Raw genomic sequence first — 22179 nt, forward strand, 5'->3', positions numbered from 1 at the left:
CCAAGTGCCAAGCTACCATAATGGAGCAGCAGTCAAGTGGAAAATTTTAGCCTGGCCCCCTGCTAGAGCCAGTAATTGGCAGGAAAACTATTGACACAGATACATATTCCTACAAAATTGTTCTAATTGCTAATTTGCCAAAGGAGGCCAGTTCCCATATTAAACATGACTTCAGACTATGAAATAAGAAAAGGAAAAACACACAGAGGGAAATGGAGAGATAAAAAAAAGGCAACAGTGTTGGTGAGACACACATCTTCTTCAACATAACGTGTTCAGACTTTGTTGACCGGATGAGTCACATTTATTATTTCTAAAGATAAAAGCATGGAGGCAATGGAAGGGTTGATAACTTAAAAAATGAAACTCTTTTTTTTTTTTTTACCAATATTATTTAGCTTTTTAATTTACTTAAAAATAGACCTCATTGAATGATTAAGTTGCCACCTAATTCCACTAAAATTAGTTGTAATTTTTATTTACTCTTAACTACAAGTATTTGTGTTTAGAAGGGCAAATTGTGGCTTTTTGGCAGGGTTTGCCTGTATAATTTGGATTATTGCTGGGGTGTAAAATTGTTGACTACATGCTCACCATTAGTAGCAGAAGATGTGTTATTCTAAATCATGAGCAAAATAATTCACGCTTGGGTATGCATGTTTCTCACACAACGCTATCAATAGAATGGTGCTGGGGTGTTGACTTCTCTTTCTGTGGATTAGCAGGCTTTGTTTCATGTTCCATCCATATTCCATGGCAATAAACACAGAGAGGCTTCAACAATAGACCAGACAGGCTGGTAATAGCCTTGCCTTTGTTTGCCTCACCATTTGGGCTCACTCCAGTGCCTAGACAAAATGAGACTTCAGACTGAAATTAATTAAATGGTAATTGGTGATCTAATTATGCTGGCTTTGACTCGGCAAGCTGCTACAGAAAATAAACAAAAAGTCCCTCCTTAATTATGTATGGCGTAAAAGGTCAGATTTCTGACAAGAATGCTTAGTGACACTGAGTGCAGACACCCACCCACATAGTCATGGGCAAATACAAACACACTGAAACAAGCTTTTCTAATGTGCCACATTTGTTTTGATCTATTTCTGCTCCTACCCACCTTAGAAGAATAACATAAAACCAATTTAGTTGACATTTTCTTTACACAGTATCAGTTTGACTGTCTTAACAATTAAAAGTAAACCAGAAAATTCATCCAACTCCATTTTTTATCATGGTTGGTTACTAATATATGCCTTTATTATATGCAACATCAAGGAAAGGCAGAAAAGCACAACACAACTGTCTCTTCATGGGGCTGTACCTGCAATCAGCTCTGAGAATACTTTCATTCTACTTCCTCTCAAAGGTTTTTTCAGGTGGATCCCAAATGATCTCGCAGTCTCACAAAAGCTTAAGTTGGGCCATGGGCCTGACCTGTGCAAGCCCACGGCTCACCAACTCGAAGCCAGATATATTCATCATTGCATTTAATAGCGGCACATGGCAGGCTAAGCAGCGCTGGAGTAGAGATTGAATTTATTTGAATAAAAATGTGCCTTTGACAGTGTTAATGCTAAGCTCTGACACACTCATTCTCAGGCCCGGGGAGAGAGGAAAGGAAGTGAAAACAAGATGATATCTGCCGTCTCTACCACTTTTCATACACAAATGTCCTGTGACATAGCCCTTGTTTTGAACTCAAATCTTCACAATCAGCGTGTGACACTCGAACAGCTTTAACACATGCAGCCTACTGTCCTTTGTCAGAAGCTATATGATAAGTGGCTGCACTGTGTGGAGCGCACATGCAGACTCTGTTCTCCCAGACTGTTAATAAATGATACAATGGTCAGTTTTAATTAGATTACATTTTAAATAATCTAGACTACACCACTAAGAGTAAATTGTGTATCTGCGTGTGTGCGTGTGATTTCAGATTCATGCCCTGAAGTGAAATGATCTATCCAGTTATGGCTCGATGAATGTAATGGCAATAAGACTGAAAAATGGTGGTTAAGGCCGCTTACTAAAAATGACAAAAAAGGGCAAACACTTCAATGTAATATTGCAAGGCTTATCTCCTGTAGGACAAGGACTGAGGAGTTGGCTTTTATGGCATTTATCAAGAGTAATAAGCATGACGTTAGAAAGCTGTCAAAAAGGTGAAGTCAAATCATTCTTAATTTCTGTAGTTAACCTGCAACTTATTTTCATAAAGCATGAGTAAAACCTTTTCTCTTTTTTCATTTGCTGCAGTATTTTTATTTCAATGAAATAGCCTGTTCACTTTTTATTCAGAGCAGTCTGTGACACCAAGCTTGAAGAATAAAAATCATCTCAAAATGCTTTTCAGAATGCTATGAATAAAATGTGTTCCAACAAGTTGTCTTATATTGTATGAAAATTTGATTTAAATAAATTATGTCTTGTACTTATAAAGAAAGTTGTAAAAGTTGCACATTAATAAAAATACTAGACTCACACTCTTCGACAAGTTATGAGTAAATACTTCACAATGACACATATCATTGCGTATTTCATATTTATTTCACATTTTTTTCAGGAACCACCTTCAATTTAACTATATATACACACATACGTGTGTGTGTGTGTGTGTGTGTGTGTGTGTGTGTGTTTGTGTGTTTGTGTGTGTGTTTGTCTTCTTATGCCATTGTTTTGAGTGGAGGGAATGTCATCTTATCTTTTATCTTGTGTAAAATATGATACTTTGTATATTATGAAAATGACTATAAATAACATCAACAACAATAATAATACTAATAGTATTAATAAAATAAATAATAATAATAATACAAATTATTATCATTATTATTTTATAATTTGTATTATTCATTATTATCAAAATATTATTATTATTATTATTGTAATTATTGTAATTATTGTTATTATTATTATTATTATTATTATTATTATTATTGGCATCATTATACATTTTCATTATTTCTTTTCTTTTGTTAAACAGGCAGCTCTCTCCAAAGCTGAAACAGATAGCACCAAATTAAATCTTAGATGTAAGCAGATGTTGTCACAACAACATGAATAAACTCCCTCAAGAGAACAGCTATTTCACTTTAGCAGAAAAAAAAAAAAGATGAAGAAAATGGTTATAGACTACATGTGTATCAATTAAGACAAGCAAGTGGTGGAGGCGGTAAAGGAGGAAATGCATGTAAGGGTGGATGCTTACCGGCTGTGGCGTGGCTTTTGGCTCAGTGGACTTGACATGGAGATGCGTCATCATAGCTTGCAGACGTTCTCTGTCTTTTGATAGCTGTAATAAAGAATCAGATTTTTTTTTAAAGAAGTGATAAAAATCAATGTAATTATTATTTAACAGTAACTGAGTGGTTAAATTTGTTTTTTAATCGTCTTATTTTTTGAAATAGTTAATAAGCTGCCAGCAACTGCACTACAAACTACACTATCTTTTCCTTAATTTCAAGGTTAAAAGTGACTTTGTCTCAGAAACCAGTAAAAATCCCAGGCCCGTTCTACCTGTCTAAAACTCAGCACTGTCTTGGCTGCCAGCTTTAATCACAGAGTCTCCGAGTCTGATAAACCCTTGCGTCATCTCTCGGGATAATGCACCACGAGAGCGGAAATAATAGGGCGTCGGAAGGTGTTATGCATTGGTAACTGAGCACACTGTTAAAGTTTAACATTGTTTAACCCAGAACTTTTTTTTTTTACAAGTATAATCAACATTTATTGTGGGGTTTGTATGAAGTTTTATGAAGAATGCTGCATAAAGCCTAGAATACATTACATGTTATCCTAGCTGTATTTAATTTGCAGCTGTAACATCTGCTAGTTTATAAAAATCATTTCATTCCAAAGTTTGTTTAGCCATGATCGTTTTCTATTTAACCCATATGAGACAATCCATGGTAATGCACCCTAAATAGTAAAACAGTGGGTGCAGATTTAAATAAACAAACACAGATACATCTTCCTCATGGAAAATGATGATGAAATCCCACAGATCAGAAGTATACAATTAAACTGATACAAAGTTATCTTCTGTGCACTATTTTCTTCAAAATTGTGGATCCATCCACATGCTGTTACATTTCACAGATTATTCTAAACTATTTAACGTCATAAAAAGCTATAACAGCAAGTTAAATGATTACTTTCATGATCCTCTCTATCTAACTAACCCTTTAAATATATATTCCCTTGCAGCTCAGCAAATGTTCAATATGTTTAATGTCTGATTATTTGCAAATGTTTGAAATTATTTCATTTTGCCTCCTCCCTCTTCCTGAGTGACCCCATGGCTGATAACAGACGAACAAGGAAGGGTTCGGCAGACACTGAGGAGATGTCAGGAGAGAAGGACATATAAATATTTGGGCAAAAACAGAACCAGAGACAATACCTGAAGCTCCAGCTGTTGTACGACCTGCATTTGCACCCGACACTGGGCCGTGCTCCTGTCATCCAGGGCATGCTCATTGTTAAGATGCCTGAAGAACCAAAAGGATAAAAAAGAACGGGTTGAGCAGAAAGAATAGAAAATGTATGGCGACATTTAGCCAACTGTTACGCTGAGCCTCCTCATAAATGGACATACTTATTTTGACACACAAGACTGATACTCAATATTTCATTACAGCCCACTGTACTCGAACTGCAGCTTACAGATAACAGGAGTGATCGAAGAATTTCTGCTTCAGCATTATTATTTTCTCTGTTACTTTTTTCATTAGAATTAAGATAATTTTGACTGAGTTGGAGTGAACGCATAGGACAACAGGAGGGAGAGATGGGATCTGTCACAAACGTGAATTACGGATATAATTATGTGTGGTTATTTTATACAGGGAAGATGTTCTCTTTTCCTCCACATTTACAACTAATCTAAATAAGTAGCTCACTGGGTAGCAGACAGGCTTTTTTCTGTGATATATATAAAATGGTGGAGATAAGGTTCACCAGTGAGGGAAATATGATTGGAGGAATTTTATCAGCAGCCACATGAATTACTGTTTGAAAATGCTTATGCAGGGGCGTTTCATTAATCATTTAATCATATTCCGAGCAGGATGTTTGAACTGATTTCACAAATACCCTTTCATTTCACTACTTCATTATGCTCGCTAATGGATCCAATATATTATATATATCATAAATTATATCACATCTCCATTGACCATGTAGGTCACTGTCGCAAGGCATGTCTGTGTGCACACAGTAAGACGGAAGAGAAGTGCCTTCTTTTTCAACACACTTTTTCTCCCATTCACCGCAAATCACAAAAATTGCCAAAGTCAACCTGCAGAGAGACCGTGGTGGCATCAGAGCTTGGATAGACAATCAAATCAATGCTGTAACGTTATGAAGGTGGTAGATGGACTTTTACTTATATATCACATTTCTGGTCTTTCTGGCCGCTCAAGACACTTTTTACACTACTCATCTCATCCACTCAGTCATATCATATTCATGCAATGACGGCAGTGGCTGCTATAGAAGGGGACAATCAGTATTAGCAAATGTTATGCATACCCACTCACACACACCTAACTCTGTCATTGTGATTCAGTGTCTTGCCAAAGGACACTTTGGCAAAACACTGAAGGAGCTGGGATCGAACTGCCAACCTTCCTATTAAGGCTCAAACCACTCTGCCACTGAAACACAGCTGCCCTACAAATCACATATATGCATTTGACACCACACTCTAAGAGGGATGTAGAGGAAAACGTATTCTCTGCTTCCCAAGCTGTGAGGGTTTCTGTTAAACTGTCCTATTTTCAATTTGGAGGTGGCTAATTTAAATCTTTAACAGCAATGTAGTCAATTTCACCCCTTACGGTCCACCTATTGTGTTTTGATTATACACTTTTCAAAATGAAAGTGACACACACTCGGTGCTTGGAGTTAATTGTCGTCGCTCAATAAATCAAAAACGGCATATTTTATTTTAAAGGGTGAGAAAAAGAATGAATTCAGAGTTCTCTGGGCTTCACATTTGTTTGAGTTAAACAAATGCCAGTTTAATTAAGCAGATTAATAATTAAACTGGTAAACATTTCTGAACATCTTTGGGGGTTTAAAAGAAGAAAATAAAAGGTAAAGACATTACGACTTCAATGTAACTGGCAGAGACTGTATTTTTAATGAAGGTTTGCCTACGTGAGCTGCTTTGGAATTTCATGTTCATAGGAGACATGTGCCCTGCTTCTTTTCATTCTTTGTTACATTCCACTTTATTTCTTCTAATGACATGAGAGTCACAGTGCATAATTAATAGGAAATAAAATATTCAAATGGCCTTAATGGAGCCTTGTGAGGAGTGTCTGGACACAGGAGCAGTGGATACTGTGAACTGACATGGATAGAGACTATGAATGTTGGCATGTGTCACTTTCTGGACTTCAAATGAAGCCACTTTTAAAAGCTCTCTGGCAAAATGTCAGCTCCTAATATAAATTGCAACAATAAAACAAGTTAAACAGACATTCTTGCTTTTTACATCTCATTTACAGCTCCTGGTGCTTTTTTCTGTGACAATTTCCAGTTATATAACAGGAACCAGTGTTTAATTCTGTCTATGAAAACATTTACTATTTGTGATGTTGGGTCGAGATTAAATTAAATCACAAATTTGACCAGTTGTATCAACATTTCAAATGCATTCAAAATTGTGTTGCCCCTGCTAATCATTGAGCATTTCAAAAATGATATGTAATTAAATTAATAATGTTCTACACAACATTTCCTGAGGATTTATTCACATGTTCCATATCTTATATGTTGGCCTATCTGTGTTTTTTTTTTGTACTCAAGTCTGCATAGTTTACAGTTGTCCCAGTCTCAATGACACACAAAACAATTACCAGTATGTCATATTGTGGTGTGTGAGAATAGCATACAAATGGTTAAGGCAGACAGTCAGTGTAACACTAGAGGGCACTACATTGTTTCACTGGCTCTGACCTTCTCTGACTGGACACTGAAGAGAAGGGTCTTGACCCTCATAAAAACACCCAGCTCCAGAGTAAACCCAACCCAACCCTCATGTGTGCTGAACCTGAAAACAGGAACATAGACTTAATGTCTTGTATTTATCAAGCTAGTGCATGAAGGTATGTAATGTTTTCTTTGAAAGATAAAATAAATACACACACAGTTTAAAGCAACATTACAGTCCTGTGTTAGTTGTTAATGTTGGCATGCGGGGCTGAAATCTGGTTGACGTTAGAGTCCTCTTCACCTTTCTCTCCTCTGGTACGCAGTACACTGTGTTCTGCTGACTTCATACAGTGACACAGACACACACACACACACACACACCCTACACACAACAACAAAAGCTTAACTTGTCTCACAGCCTTTACAGACTTTTGTGACAGCACTATAACACCTAGTGGTATATCCATTTTTTTTGTTTTACCTTTTTTAACTTCCTTTTTTTGGGGGGGGAGGAGGACTAAAGGATCAGTTGCTGGGTTTCATGTGGAAGTGCTTCAGGGTTTGAGAGTTTACACCTTGGTGAGCTGCTTGCACTCTTGCCTGCTGTTAAACAAAGGCAGCTTTGTGCAGAGTCCCCCCAAATGTTTTCTTAACATGTTCCAAGCAGTTTGGGCAGGCAACTAAAGTAAACAAGATGTTGCTATGATAACAAAAAAAAACACTTGTAAAAACAGAGCAGACTGCACTTACAGACTACAGGGCAGAACTGTACTGGGCTCTCTGAATTTAACTTCCCTTTTTTTTCTATGAACAAAGGGTGAGGCAATGTCAGAACACAATAAATAATGACGGAGATGGAAAAGGGCACTCCTAAAACTGTAATGTGTGTCTGTGTATGAAAGTGCGTTATTATAATTTACGAAGGTGTGTTTTTAAAAAATGATTTTTATTTAATACAAAAAAAATACTTATTACTTTTTTGTTTTTCTAAATAACTTGACTTAGCTACTATGAAATGCAGTGCATGCATTTAAGCCCAAAGTTGTACTGGTAAATCCCCAAAAAAGAAAAATGATCATAAGACAGACAAGAATTTCAGCTGCCTTTGAAAAGCTTCTGCCTCTCAGGTATGAAGAACCTATCCCTCCTGCATATGTGATGAAACGGTGCGTTCACTGAGTGCTAATAGAAATGTGTCATATCTTGTTTAAAGTGCAACTAATCCTGGGTGACAGTGAGTAATTGATCTGCAGCCACAGTGCAGATGTTTTCATCCTCTCTGTAACTACGGCACTGTTATGTGTTGGATTACCTAGAGCGGTGAATGCGTACACGGGGCAGATGGTAAACCAGGGGTCTGAATCAGACAGAGGAACATGATGCAAAACAAAGACTTGAGTCAGGCACAGGGTCACTCTGGTACACACTTGACACTGAAAAGATGCTACAGAGAAAGTGATCCTGACAAGAATGGAGCTCTAAAAGGACAGCATACATGGTTCATTTTGAGAACAAATAATGGAAATACCATAGAACAAAGAACAAAGAAGTGAAGCATCAGAAAGGGGAGAGAAAAACAGTCAACCACTGAGAAAAAGATAAGACACACACACCAATAGCCCTGTCCAGTGACAAGGGCAAACATGCAGAGCGCCCTAAGCGCAGGCTGCCACGATAAACATCCTACTGTTGTTTGTTTGGGAAAAATGGCCCCTGTCACCATGGGAACTACACTTATCACAGGAATTACAGATACATGCCGTTCTTACAAGGAGACCCCTCCTCAGTGCCTTTGTCAAGGGAGTACCAACCCAGGTATCCACACTCAGGAATAACAAACAGCTGTACCTTTAGTGCCTCTGAGTCACTAGGGGGTCATGAATCATGTAATCTACCCAACAAGAGGACAAACAAACTATGACAGAAACACACCTGCAACTAAAGCTTATACTTACTCGAGAAATGAATGGAAATCTTCAAACACAGCCTCACATCCAGGCCACTTGCAAACACCATGACCATAGAGAGGGTGACTGTGGGGGGGCAGCTCTTCTACTGTGGATCTAAAAGAGAAATTCACAGAGGGGTATAGGTTAGATAAACAGTCTGGAACACTAACACAGTTTCAGGCCTCTGCCAATACTACATGAAAGATTTTACAGAGGAAGGAAAAAGAGAAAATGCCCGATAAGGGTTTCCTTTTGTTAACTGTATTTTGTTTCCATATAAAAAATGTACTCAAACTTAATCTGTGGGCCTTGGTCTGTGTGGAATCAGTGCACCTGTGTGATCCCTACTTGTGCTTCTCTCTAGGGGGGGTTTTGCATTCACCTATAGGGAGGAAATCACTTTGTACAATGAGTCTCAATAGCAGGGACATCCCTCAAAACAAACTTACAACATCTTCCATAAGGCAATTTATGGAAGTACAGCTAACCACAACCAGCGCTGAGAGGAAGAGACCTGTGTGGAGGCAGTGTCTGCTAAAAGAGTGAGACAGCCAGCCATATGGAAACAGGCACTATACAAGGCAGACAACTTACAGCAACAAGAGCCTAGGGGACTGGCCTATATTGCTACCACCTGTGCTTCTGGCAGTTTGCGAGCACAACACTGATGCTTCTCCTCTAAACTGAGCCCTGCTCTCTAGTCTATGGGCCAGTTCGGGAGATATACTGCACCAAAACTCTGGTGGTGCCATGTGGTGATAACAACAATCCCTTTTTCAGTGTTTCCCGCAGAATGACAATGTATCTGTGGTGGTAGAGCTATTGAAATGCATCAGCCTATTTATATTATATAATGTCATGTATTAATTCTATCATTAGGTCAGTTTGTATATCAACTGCAGGGGTTTATGGATTAACGGCCTGGCTGACTATCAGGGGCCGATATTTGTCATTTGGCCATTTATCTGTATTTCATTTTAACGATTGGCGATACAATTAAGGAATTACAAAGGGGGCAACTTTGGCTCTGCTGGTGCGTCTCTCCCTTGAGGTCTGTTTTCACTCTGTCTCAACTAATTTCCAACCAACAAAATATTAGCATTTGTACTACTGGTTAAAATATACTGTACATGATCTGTAAAAGGTGAACAGTTTGCAAAGACAAAAAACTCACCTTTATTGCTTTTACACATATTAATCTGTAGTAATGAGAAATGATGAAGCCTAGTTTTATGAATGACAAATTCTAAATTTTCACAACAGTAATTTCGTTTTTACTGTAAATGCATATTGGATCCAAATATCAGTTATCGGTCTTGTGAACTAATAATCTGTATTGGTATCAGCTCCTTATTGACTGTGCAATTATTTTTCTATGACCCACCCCACCTACAGTATATTTCCTCTCCTTACACAAAGCTCTCCTCTTAGAATTTCTACACTTAAATAAAGTCATCATATACATATATTAAATAATACATAATGTGTAATATTTCTATTCTAGGGGACCTGTTTAAGCATACCGCAACAAATACCTGCTATGACATTTTACATTACTTAGCCTAACATGTGGCTTTCAATGTAAAATGAATTATCATTAAAGACAGTAACTTAACCATGGTATACTAATTTTACATGATTAAATAAAATGATATTTGGATCAAAATCTAATTTATATGAATCTTATATGAAGCTATATCTTAAGTAATACATTAAAAGGGTCCCCCTGGGTTCATTATGTTATAATTACTTGCTTAGGAGTTCATATAAATGTGACAATTGCATTGCAGTCAAGCATTAATTTAAGTGGTTAGGGTATTTTTTTTCTCTTTAAGAGACCTGCTTAGTGTTTCTTTTCAATAATTAATGATGTATTTACATAGAGACCTCTGTACTGATACAGTTAATACACAGATGGCAGAGGAACTACATCTGAAATGTGTGGACTGGTGCAGGCAATGCTAGTTTCCACTTTAAATCTCTTCTTTAATCCTTGGCAAGCAGTGTTTCAATTTCTACATTTACACATTGAAATGTGAAGTGCATTGGTAATCAGAGAGCACAAAGCACTATAAGGGTCTGGCGGCATAGCAGCTATTTTAAACTGTGGCTGGCTAAACAATAGTAAATGACAGAATTTACACAAATTAGCTAAATTAGCATAAAAGGAGAAGATAGGAAGATTGGTGGGTTTTTCACCCCTTTGAGAACATGTTAGAAGGGGGGAAAAAGGGAAACCACTTTGTAGTTTCCTGTGTTGCGTTAAATTTGACTTGCACCCGCGAAGTCCTTTCAGAATGTTATTATTGTCAGGTAGCCCGGGGGAAAGAACACCCTAATGATCTTGTAACAGCGATGAGGAAAACTGTGCCATCAGCTTCCTTTAGAGGAGAAGGAACATTAAAGTGTCAATAGGCCTGAACAGAAAGTGTGCCGACCTTCCAGATGTTACACTGTTTTATGTGTCTACAGACAGCAGGAACGTAAGGCAAGGTGTGGAGCCAGTCCCAGTCCTGTCCGTCACCATTACAGTCATCGGTTTAATGTGACAAAGTAATTGTGCTCGTTACTTAAGGGTTTCTTGTGAGTGTCTTCTCTTGAATCTAATAATTGTACTCCATTTACACATACATAACCAAATAAAATGTGTACCTCTACTCTGACAATTCTCCCCAAGAATCATTGGTTGCTCATTACTGCAAATCAGGGGAAATTTGATCATATTCTTGTGGTTTCTTTAACTGAAAATATGGCTTTAATTGAATGTAAACTGAGAGGTTAAAAACTAAGGGGGTGGTAATTCAACAGTGTGGGTGTCAACTGGAAATAAAGCCATGAAGCAGAGCAAGGGTAATTGTAAAAAGAAGAAGAAGAAGAAGAAGAAGAAGAAATAGAAGGAATAGATTTTGAACTCCCTGCTCCGATTCCACAGCTTTCACTTTACAACTCTGTTTTTCACTCGCTTAACCACACTCACAAAGAACCCCAGACACAAACTATATCAGGAGGAGAAATGTCAGTGTTCTGTCCTTACAGAAAAAGACACATGAGTGTATTCTGATTATTCAAAGAAATAAGAGTAACTTCTCCCAAAAAATGTCAACCAATATGATTATTTACGTTTGTCTTCATCATGATTCTAGGTAGGGCTGGGCGATAAAACGATACCGATAATTAGAGTGATATTATTTTTCTCAATATAAATACAACAAATGTACGATAAAATGTTGATATATTTAAACCTGTTATTACACCCTCCAACCACTGGAAAGGGAAGGGGCGTTAGTGTTTCTTACAACGCCCACCCAGCCAATCATGTGGCAGGGTAAGAGGTAGGCGGGGCTTAAAGACGTTTGGAGCAGAAAGTAAACACAGCTGAAACGAGCAACAGCGACGTTGAAGTAAACGCAAAACCTACCTGCTCAAAGCAGAGGGAAAACATGCTCGACAAGAAAGGACACTAAACTTCATTAGTTAAGATATTTTGGCTATTCACTAGACTCCTAAATCAAACAGGCTAACAAACCGTCTGGTTTCTTCAACTTTCACCCAGGAGAAAAAAAATCTGCCTTTAAAATGATATGAAACAATGATTTAGTATCTATTGTGAGAGTGATCGATATCAACTGATATTCTAAAATGTTATCGCAGTAACGTCTTCTTCAATATCGCCCAGCTCTAATTCTAGGTGCTATTGTTTAATTAGCACACCATAACTGTGTGATCATATGGCATTCTTTCAGGCCATCCATTCAGACATACAGACGTTAAGACATACAACCGCAGATGAAATGTAGTGAGAGGAGAGAAAAATATCAGACAATATGCTGCAGAAAGAAAAAGGAGAGACAAAGAGAAAGAAGAGGAGTCAGTATATGATGACAGGTAAAGAGGGCAGACACTACACTTCATTAACTGTATCTGAAAGTGTATGTGTTGGTAGGAAAGACATGTATAGTATTACTAAACTCATGGTAGCATTGTTGCCTTGAATTGAATCTCTAATCATTCAATGTTTAATGTTCATCATATGTGAGGTGCACATCTCAGATCATTTTAATTAATAAAGATGTGAATTTTGACTATACATAATGTGAGTTATAGTTATATGACACATAGACTGTATATAGGAATATCAAGTCAGTGAATCAGTGGCTAGCTGTGTGTTCAAAAGGCATGAAATTAAAAAAAAAAAAGTATAATTTGTGGCAAAATAACAATAGGGAGTAGTTATATTTAGATTTAAAAAACCAAACCAAGAGACTTTAGAGTTATGTTGTTACATCTTTACAAGATGCTGAGCAGGTGCTGGTCATTATGTGTGTGTAATTATTCATAATTCATATTAGGAGCTTTTCTGTAGTCTTGTGGCTTTGCTGCAAACTACAAAAAGAGATGCCTCAAAATGTTTTCTGTTCACTAGCAATGATGGTGATGAGCCTCATACTGGTCTTTTCCCTCAGCCTCCAAATAACTAAAATCCCCTCTGACTATATGAACTTATTAATAAGGTCAAAATATAGATTTTTATTTCAATGTGTCTTGAATGTGCGTGTTCTTTTTCAAGTATTTACATTGTGTCTTTCAAAGAAATCCCCCGTTCAAACCCACTACCCTCCTCAATTCTCAAGCTCCATACCCTATTTTGTCCTTCTGTCTTCTCTCTGTCGCTGCATGGTGTTCACTAATGATTTTTTTTTATTGTGTGACACATGAAAGACAAGAGAAATGGGAATGCTGTGCTAAATCTGATAATTTATCTTCTTCACTGATCGCTGTGTTACAGTCCCAGAGCTGCAGTTACTAATGGCTGTTCGGAAGTAAAGTGGGCCAAGTATTTTGCGAGGACACTTACACTTACAGAGCTGATGCAGCACTGTATTGGGAATTTGAGTTGGATACAGATCAGGCACATTTCATTTAAACAAGCAAATCATTGAATAAAAGTGACCTCGCTCTCAGGGGTATACTCTTAACTATGCATCACAATTCCTGTGCTGGAAAACAGCACAAGTTGACAGATTGAGAGACTCAGGCCCTAGTCATATCAAGGATGCTGCTCAGACAAACAGAAATTCAGCCTGCTTTGCCAGAATGATCTTTGAGACAAGTTAAGGCAGGAACACGTGCCTTGTCTTTGTTGTGTCAAGCCGGCAGTGATTGAATTTCTCCTCTTTCCTTAAGACGGAAGTGCAAAGCCGGTGAGTGATTCCTGTGGATGCACTTAAGGTTTTAGTTGCAGGCGTCGTTGCGCCTGGGCAGATTTTATATGACACATGAAACTAACTACATGGTACTTAGGGTCTGCTGTAAACCAATCTGAAGCCAGTCGGGAAAACAGGCCCATCAGCAGAGAGGCTTGTTTCTGGTGCATGACAAAAGGTTTGCAAAACAGCATCAATTAAAAGTTCATTAAGTTCAGCACCGAGAGGATGAGTGGATGTTCTCTATTTACACCGGCTGGCCCAATCCATTATCTTTAACCTGATTATTCAAATCCCTGGATTATAACAGTCGTTTTCTCAGAGCCTTGCTTGGAATAATTATACATCATAATGTTTCATTTTCTGCCCATGGAGTCTGACTCGAATTGAGTCAGCATCATCAAAAGAGAGGAACACTGCTCTTGATGGATGCAGGGTTTCAGATTTCCAGGTTTCACATAAAGATTATTAGTTTGACATTTGTGTAAATCTAAACAAGCATTTCAAAAGAAATACTCATTTTAATCTGCTAAATCCAAGTTTCTGTCAGTGCTGTGTATGCAAGTTTTGAACTTTGTGTGTGTGTTCTTACAAGAGTTTGTATTAATGTGTATGTCTTTTATTTAGCTTTGTTAAGGAGGTGCAAAATAATTTGGAGTGCAATGATAATTAACATGTTCTGTTCTAGTCTATTATGTTTTAAGAATTGTTTTGTGTTTACTTACTCTCACTGTCTTTTTTTTGTCATTGTACATTGACATTTCTGGATAGACACCCCTCAATACAAGAAACTATACGTCTGGAGAGACAGGTTTTACAATCTGATGGGTACTGTCAAGCATATGTACTAAATGCTAAGCTTAAAACATAATATAGAAGATAACTGCCAATCTTATCTCATTTTGAAAATTCTATTTTCCTCGTTTTCACCGGCGCCTGGTTGTTATACGGTATTCCCGCCAAACAGTGGCTATAGAGCGTCTTAAAGCTGTTTGCTAACAGCACCAAATAACAGAAGAAGAAGAATGCTAACTGCATTAAATAGCGAAAGAAGTCGAAAACATTAGCCACAGTTGCTGCAAATACGTGTGTGGTGGTGTTAGATTCAGAAAATGAGAACACTACAGAGACTGAGCATTGCTGTTAAACGTAAACATACATGCCACGCTGCTGCGTCACAGAAACACTGGCATGAAGGTCAAGACAGACGCTGCCAGTGCCCGCTTCTAGCAGCACCTCGTCCCACTCGATTACAAATAACAGCCGAATCGATGCCACTGATCATCAAATAGTATTTTGGCTTAAAATGCCTGTCCCTAATTAGTATTACATCCAGAATGTGATTTAGATCCTCTCTACATACTGCCTATTGTAGCACCAATCTTTGAAAATAAAACAGTTTAATCAGTAAAGCACGGTGCAGTTAGTGAGCTCATGGTGACTGAAGGCTCCTCCCTCACAGTTCAAAGATCAGACTTTGGGGTTAATAAAATAGCAAATGTGTGATATTTGTGTTTTCATTTTTTACTGAAATTACACACGATGTCAATACAACATTTCAGAAAATTCTGAGCATATAAGAAATTGTTTTTCTCTTTCAAAAGATATCGGTATTTTAAAAGTAACTGACTTCATCGCTGCACTTGTGAGATTTAAACAACAGCAGTAGCCAGTAAATACTGTTCACTTATGTATGCTGATCCAATTTCCCACTATGTACATTTTTGTTACTCACTGTAATCTGTCAACTTGTTCCTATCCCAGCTGCATCCAGGCACAAAGACCAGTGACACAATGACAACGACAGTTAAAACTGACCTGATGGCGGTTTTTGTCTAAATCCAATGGGAACATGTCCATCAACTAATCCTTTATGAGTAATAGTAATGTTAAATGTTTCTGAATGGGAAAAGGCGGCATACAAGCTGATTACCTATATATCACTATCAATATTGGGTTGAAAATAACATAAGAGTGCTTTAAAAGGCTTGTGTGTCCACACTGACTTATATTCTCAATGTGAGAGCATCCAAAATATGCAAGATACATGTAAACAAACAAACAAACAAACAAACAAACAAACAAGTAAATAAAACCACACAGAGGGTGACAGAGAGACTCACCCTTCTCTCTTGTGACTCATGTACTGTCCGTTTGTGGAGGCATGCTGGTTGAGGAGTGGGTTCTTTGGCAGTGCTGGGGATGACAAGTCAAGGCCCCGGTGGCCGTTGTTGCTGCTATGGTTGTGCTCCTCCTTCACATGAGCATTCGTCACCTCTTTCCACAATTGCTGTAGCTCTGCTGGAATCATGCCTGAGACAAACAAATTGGATAATTAGATCACTTAGCAGTTAATCAAACTCTCTTTTTCATCACTAAATTAAATCACGCAGTCTGTAAACAAAGCAGCGCATTAATTAGGAAACATTTCACAACGTGACAATGAACACAGAGCTCAGGGCCCCTCTCTCCCCTTTCCACCACCTCAGTCTCAGCCACCTGCTTCCTCCTGTTACCCGGAAAGTGTTTGTATACATGAACCCCTGGTATTTGCATAAATGTAATGCTCAGTGAGTAATTCACATCCAAACAAAAAAGTCATAGCAGAAACATGAGAAAGCATTCAATCCCTACCATGACCTTGGGGTTAGATTCTCAAAAGTGCATTGATGTGCACCGCCTACAATTGACAGACGACTTAAACCTCATTTAACAAGTCAAGCACACTGCAGCTACAACGGCCTTTAAAAAAAATCCCTTCAAGGCAGAAGATGCTTTTTGTACGCTGGAAAGCCATATTCAGGATACATGCATATTTTCGGCCTGTGAGTGACAGCTATCCCAACAACCAGGGCCAGTCAGTTTCTACACCCTGTACATCTCTGAGAGAAGAAAGCCTTTGTTTGAGCACAAATTTTCTTGTCCATCTATGGTCTGTTACTGTGCTTGAGACAGTGCTGTCTTTTGTCACGTATGGGGATAAAGTGATGGTGGCAAGTAATAGAGCGCCTCATGGATGCAAAACCTGCGCTTTCAGATATTACAGCATCTTGTTAACCCTGATTTTATGAGCATACTGAAAGCTTAAACAGGGGACTTTGTTTGGATTTGAAATAGTTCTTCAAATATTTTCCTAAATAAGCCACACATTTTTGAAAAAAAATCTTATGGATAGTAAAGACCACGCGTTTAACATTACAATTAATTAAATCCACTATCCAATTCAGCACTGGCAAATGAATGATTTGCACATGCTTATCTACTTGGGGTTACACTCTCCAGAACCCCTCCCCTCCCTGTTTCTCATCACCAGCTTAATAGATATCAGAAGTGCTCCTTTCAAGGACCAGATTGTATTACATTGTCTGCAAAATGCTTAGTCTTCATTTATTCCTGTTGTGGAAAATAACTATGAGGTGGAGACCTCAATATGATCAGCAAAAAATATATATATATTTTTTAATTTGATAAGCTACTAAAGATTTTAATTATACTGGTAATGGAGAACATTGGCCTAATGAGGCAGAGGACTCCAGAGAGTTGCAGGGGCTAAGAACTGTGAAATGAGTCTGATAGGATTGCTGTAAATTCACACTAGATAGTTTGCATATCAAAGAGCAGGAAATGATTGCAGTACAAATCAATAACCTCTGCACGTTCCAAGTGGTGTCTTTTCATCATTAGAATATTTTAACACCATCGCTCTATTCTGTTTGCCTGTATTCACCCCTTTTCTTTTCAATGCCTTGATGTGCCCTAATTAAAGTGTACACCTATGCCAGGCCAAACATCCTTAAAATGTCCAACTGTGTTATAACCCACTGCTTGTTCATTTACAGTTGCAATATCAAAGGATATAATGTTTTCATAGTTTACAATGACTTTTTAGTTTCTTTTATGTTTCCTCTTTTCTGTGATAGCTAGTTTAGAACACGAAGGTCACTGGTAATGTGAGTGTCCTGTGCTCCAACAGCGGGGACAATCATTTCCCCCCACTTGGTGCCCATTGACAGTGGGGGATGTATTTTTAGCCGATGTGCTTGACAGAGTGGTCCGCTCTGGCTCAATTACCAAGCAGTCCTGGTGACCCCGACACTGTTTACTCTGATACAACAGCAGAGGATAGTCTCGTCTGATGGGAGAGGTAACTGAGTGGGACAAAGCTGTCTTTTTCTGGGTCTAGTCCAGTTTTATTGCTTTTCTACTACTCCTATTTTAGACATATCTCTTCAAAATACGGTTCACAAGTCCAAATGACGATCAAATATTATTACACAAATGTCTTGTAGTTATTTTTTAAGTATATTTTCTCTTTGGACACAATGCATTGGCCATCTCTCCATCTGATTATTTTATGACATCTAATGACAAAGATCTGTAAATCTTCTTATCAAAGTCCCCAGTTTGCCCAACCCCCAAATGCTGTATTGGTTTATCTTTCCTCTTTCCATTTTTCAACACAACTATTCCACTCATTATAACTGGAAAATACGGACAAGCACTCTAAAAAATGTATGTTGTTGGGACACTTGATTGATCACCAGCTTCCAAACTCAATTTTATCTCTGCAGGTAGCTCTGGCACCCAGACAGGCCGAGCTCTTCAACCTTTTCCTGTCCTTGTCCCTCTGTACCCAGGTGACCATGTTCAAGCAAGCAGAAAGTTGATTTAAGGTTTATAATGGCATCAGTTTCAGGCCATCATCCCCCAAATAAAAAATGGCCCCTGGGCTCTATAAACCGAGCTGTTACTTCTCACACACAGAGCTGGTGCCATGCGGCGGCTGTGACATCGCTATTAGTTTATTGTTCTGTCAGGCTGGGACCTTTACTGCACCCCTGTTTATGTTGCTGTGATCACTGGCCTGCTAATATGCACCCCTTAGGCCTGAAATATGTCCTGTCCTAATGGTGAAGGAACTATTACCGGTTACCCACTGCTGGATGTATCAATCACTGACAGGTCAGCTGCATTACCCACTGCTGTCTCTGATGTGCTGCCATTCTGTGAGCACTTCATGGTCTGCCACATTCTTTGATTTCTCAATATCACCAAATTTGTCATGTTACTGTCCCCCTGGTCTCTCCTCTGCAGCATAAATGATGTTGTGAGGCAAAAAAAACTCAACCTCTTTTAAAGAAACCTTAGAGGATGAGCATTCATTTCAGAGAGGATTTGTAGACACACACATACATACACTTTCACTGGTGTAAACATGCAAACATACACACATAAAGCAATCCTGCAATCCCTCAGTCTATTGTTTTAGTAGAAAATTGAAGCGCCGATGAGATACAAGCTACATAGTAGTACCCAAACCACAAGTACAGATCTAAACTGTTAAGTTAAAATGTTTCTGTTCATGTCGTTGTCCCTTTGGACCATAAAGGACATTTCACTAGATTGCATATGCTAACAAAGACTCTTTAAAATAACTATAGAGACATTTTGAAATAAAAGGAACAAAAGTCATTGCGCTAATTTACTCGCCCCAACATTAATCCATAATCATGGGAGGCCAAACAGGACCTAATCACTTGCAATGCAGTGCTAACTGAATACTGCAGATCAGATCTTGGCACCTAAGACCCAGCCACTGATGCATTAAAAAAATTGTGACATGGAAACCAGTTAGACCATCAATGACTTCCAATAGTCAACAGATTAAGGTGTAGACTAGGAGGAAACTGGAGGCCTGACACACTAGCCTGAGTGCTGTAACAGCTGTCAGTGACACAAAGTTAACCTTCAGTGGATTGCAAGGGCAAACTAACAAGGCTGAACTAGTCATAACTCAGTGAAACAAAACACTTCCTTATTTTGATGTTAATGCCAACAACAACTTATGGATTGTATCTGCAGAGTTTTCAGTAGGGCTCATCTAAATTCATTGTTTTGGTTAGAAATGACTTGCAAACTTTGTAGCATATTTCTTCATGCAGAATTAAAACAAAGACATTTTATCTAAGACTTTTTTTTGTTAATTACACAATGATGCAACCTAAAGAAGTATGTGACATGAGCATGTATTCTGATCCTTTTCATGGTGAATGCATTTTTACTATTTAAGTCCCGTTTAAAAAAAATCAACAAGTGCAACAGGATCAAAGATAAAGACATTTTGAAAACTGAAAAACATGTACTCTGTTGATAGGGTGAGATGCCTTGGGGGAAGGTAACAACACTATGAAAACAGGATGTTCAGGGGCTGTTGTGAAATTCATCATGCCTTCAGCTCCAAGTCAAGTCCAATGCTTTACTCAAGAGGCGTGTGTACGCTAGACACCTGACAAGGAGTGACGCAGCAAAGCACACTCGTAACACAGTACCGCCACGCCTGTGCCCATGGTAATCGCCTGCGAGTGGATGAGTGATTCCATACCCAGTCCAAACAATAACGCCACTGTACAGGCCATGTTTGTTTGCCCATACACACACCCCCCCTAAAAAGAATCCTGTTTTTACTGCCCTTATCTTGTTGTTTCAAAACTGTTTGTCTTAGCAGTGAATGAATAGTTAGCATCACGTTCCAAAAGCCCTTTGACAAAGAAACAAGTATTGACTCTCTTTTAAGTAATCAGCACTCTCACAATGACAAGTTCACTGGTAAAAATGTTTAGCTTATTACAGATAGATAAGAATAATTATGTTTTTACACTGAGGATACTCGCAGTCTTTGCCAGGATACAAAATGAAGGACGGGGAAAAAGTCCACGTGTGATGATTTTCCCAAAACTGTTAGATAATGAAGTCCTGTGGGATGATTTCCGTCTTCAAAAACTGGTATGTGACACTTTAGTTTCAAGTCACAGCTTTTAGACAAAAGTCTTTGAAAAATAAGTCTTTCATGTGTGTTTTTAGATAATTAAAATTGTGGTTACCTTTTCTATTTTTATAAAGGAACACATTCTCGGGTGATGTTTGGCAAACGACTGAAACAAAACAAAGACAAACATATTTTTCAAAGATAATTAACCAACCAAGAATCATCAAATATATCTACATATGTAATTACCAAACTTTAATCATAGAACATTAGAGGTCAAAAATGGTGATGATTATACTGTGTTGTTACAAATGTCTCAATTGAAAGTTGTAAGATGATGGACAGACTTGACACACGCTAGTATTTCAGTATATTTCAGTGATATGGGGTACTGACCCTGAGTGAGCGAGTGCAGTGGCAGGCCAGTCTGTCCAGGCTGTATTGTGAGCAGCCCTTGCCTCTGAAGGTTTAACAGATGCTGCTGCTGGACCTGCTGGACCTGCAGGAGCTGCTGCTGGAAGGCCAACTGCTGTGCTGACACCTGCTGCTGATGGCACACACATATGCACATACATGTAAGATAAAGAGGCACACCATCTGCAAACACACTTTAAATACAATTTTAAAGGCCTGTGCAAACACATAAAGCTGATTTTCTGTTGTGTTCATCACTTCATTCATGTGTGCCTTTGAAGATCCAGGACACCGAATAAATAGCTCAGTTTGTTAAAGGTAACACTTAATAATAACATATTAATTAATCAAAATAAAAACACTGGATTTAAAGTGTGTAAATACGCAAAAGCGCAGTTTCAATTTCATAAATGCTGTCCCGATTATGTGGATGCCTGAGTCCACTTAAGACAGGTTGAGTGTACATCTCTTTTTTTCTCTCTCGTAATTAACAAGGAGTCGGGAGGCAAATGACAAACAGCGAAACAGCATACTTAATCATTCATAATAAGAGGCACACAAATTTTAATTACAGCCATTCATAATTCAGCAAACAATGTGTGACTAAATCAAAGTGCTTAATAACCACCCAAGTCTCACATTTCTCCCAGACACAGCACAGAGCTCAGATATATACAGTCCTCCCCAAACCAGCGCAGCAAGGTTTGTTCAATCACCTGCTGATGACTGACTGTTATCTATATATATATGTATGTGTGTGTGTGTGTGCGTGTGTGTGTGTGTGATATGATATAAATGCCCTACATGTCATATACATAGTGCTAAGTGTATGAGTGTTCTCAAAGGCCAATGTCTTCTTTCAATAATGCTCAATAAATAGAAGAAAACAATAGTATTACAATAC

At 38.2% G+C, this 22179-nt stretch overlaps 1 protein-coding gene across 3 annotated transcripts in view; it reads right to left on the bottom strand.

The window, feature by feature from the left end:
* The window catches only part of foxp1b (forkhead box P1b), a 40028-nt gene that overhangs the window by 7947 nt on the left and 9902 nt on the right, over window positions 1-22179 (bottom strand). For 2 of the 3 annotated variants that reach the window (XR_004632922.1, XM_034695328.1), the window contains exons 4-9: window positions 21258-21408; window positions 20977-21027; window positions 16219-16408; window positions 8898-9005; window positions 4403-4490; window positions 3209-3292 (exon numbers count right to left, since the gene is read on the bottom strand). Coding sequence is in view for 2 of the 3 variants with exons in the window: in XM_034695328.1 (XP_034551219.1) it covers window positions 3209-3292; window positions 4403-4490; window positions 8898-9005; window positions 16219-16408; window positions 20977-21027; window positions 21258-21408 (672 nt within the window). In the remaining variant the exon portion in view is untranslated. The remainder of the gene's footprint in view (window positions 1-3208; window positions 3293-4402; window positions 4491-8897; window positions 9006-16218; window positions 16409-20976; window positions 21028-21257; window positions 21409-22179) is intronic. The other variant, XM_034695340.1, reaches the window with a different exon arrangement.

This window comes from Notolabrus celidotus, chromosome 1 (genome assembly GCF_009762535.1).
Source record: "Notolabrus celidotus isolate fNotCel1 chromosome 1, fNotCel1.pri, whole genome shotgun sequence".
Lineage (NCBI taxonomy): Eukaryota > Metazoa > Chordata > Actinopteri > Labriformes > Labridae > Notolabrus > Notolabrus celidotus.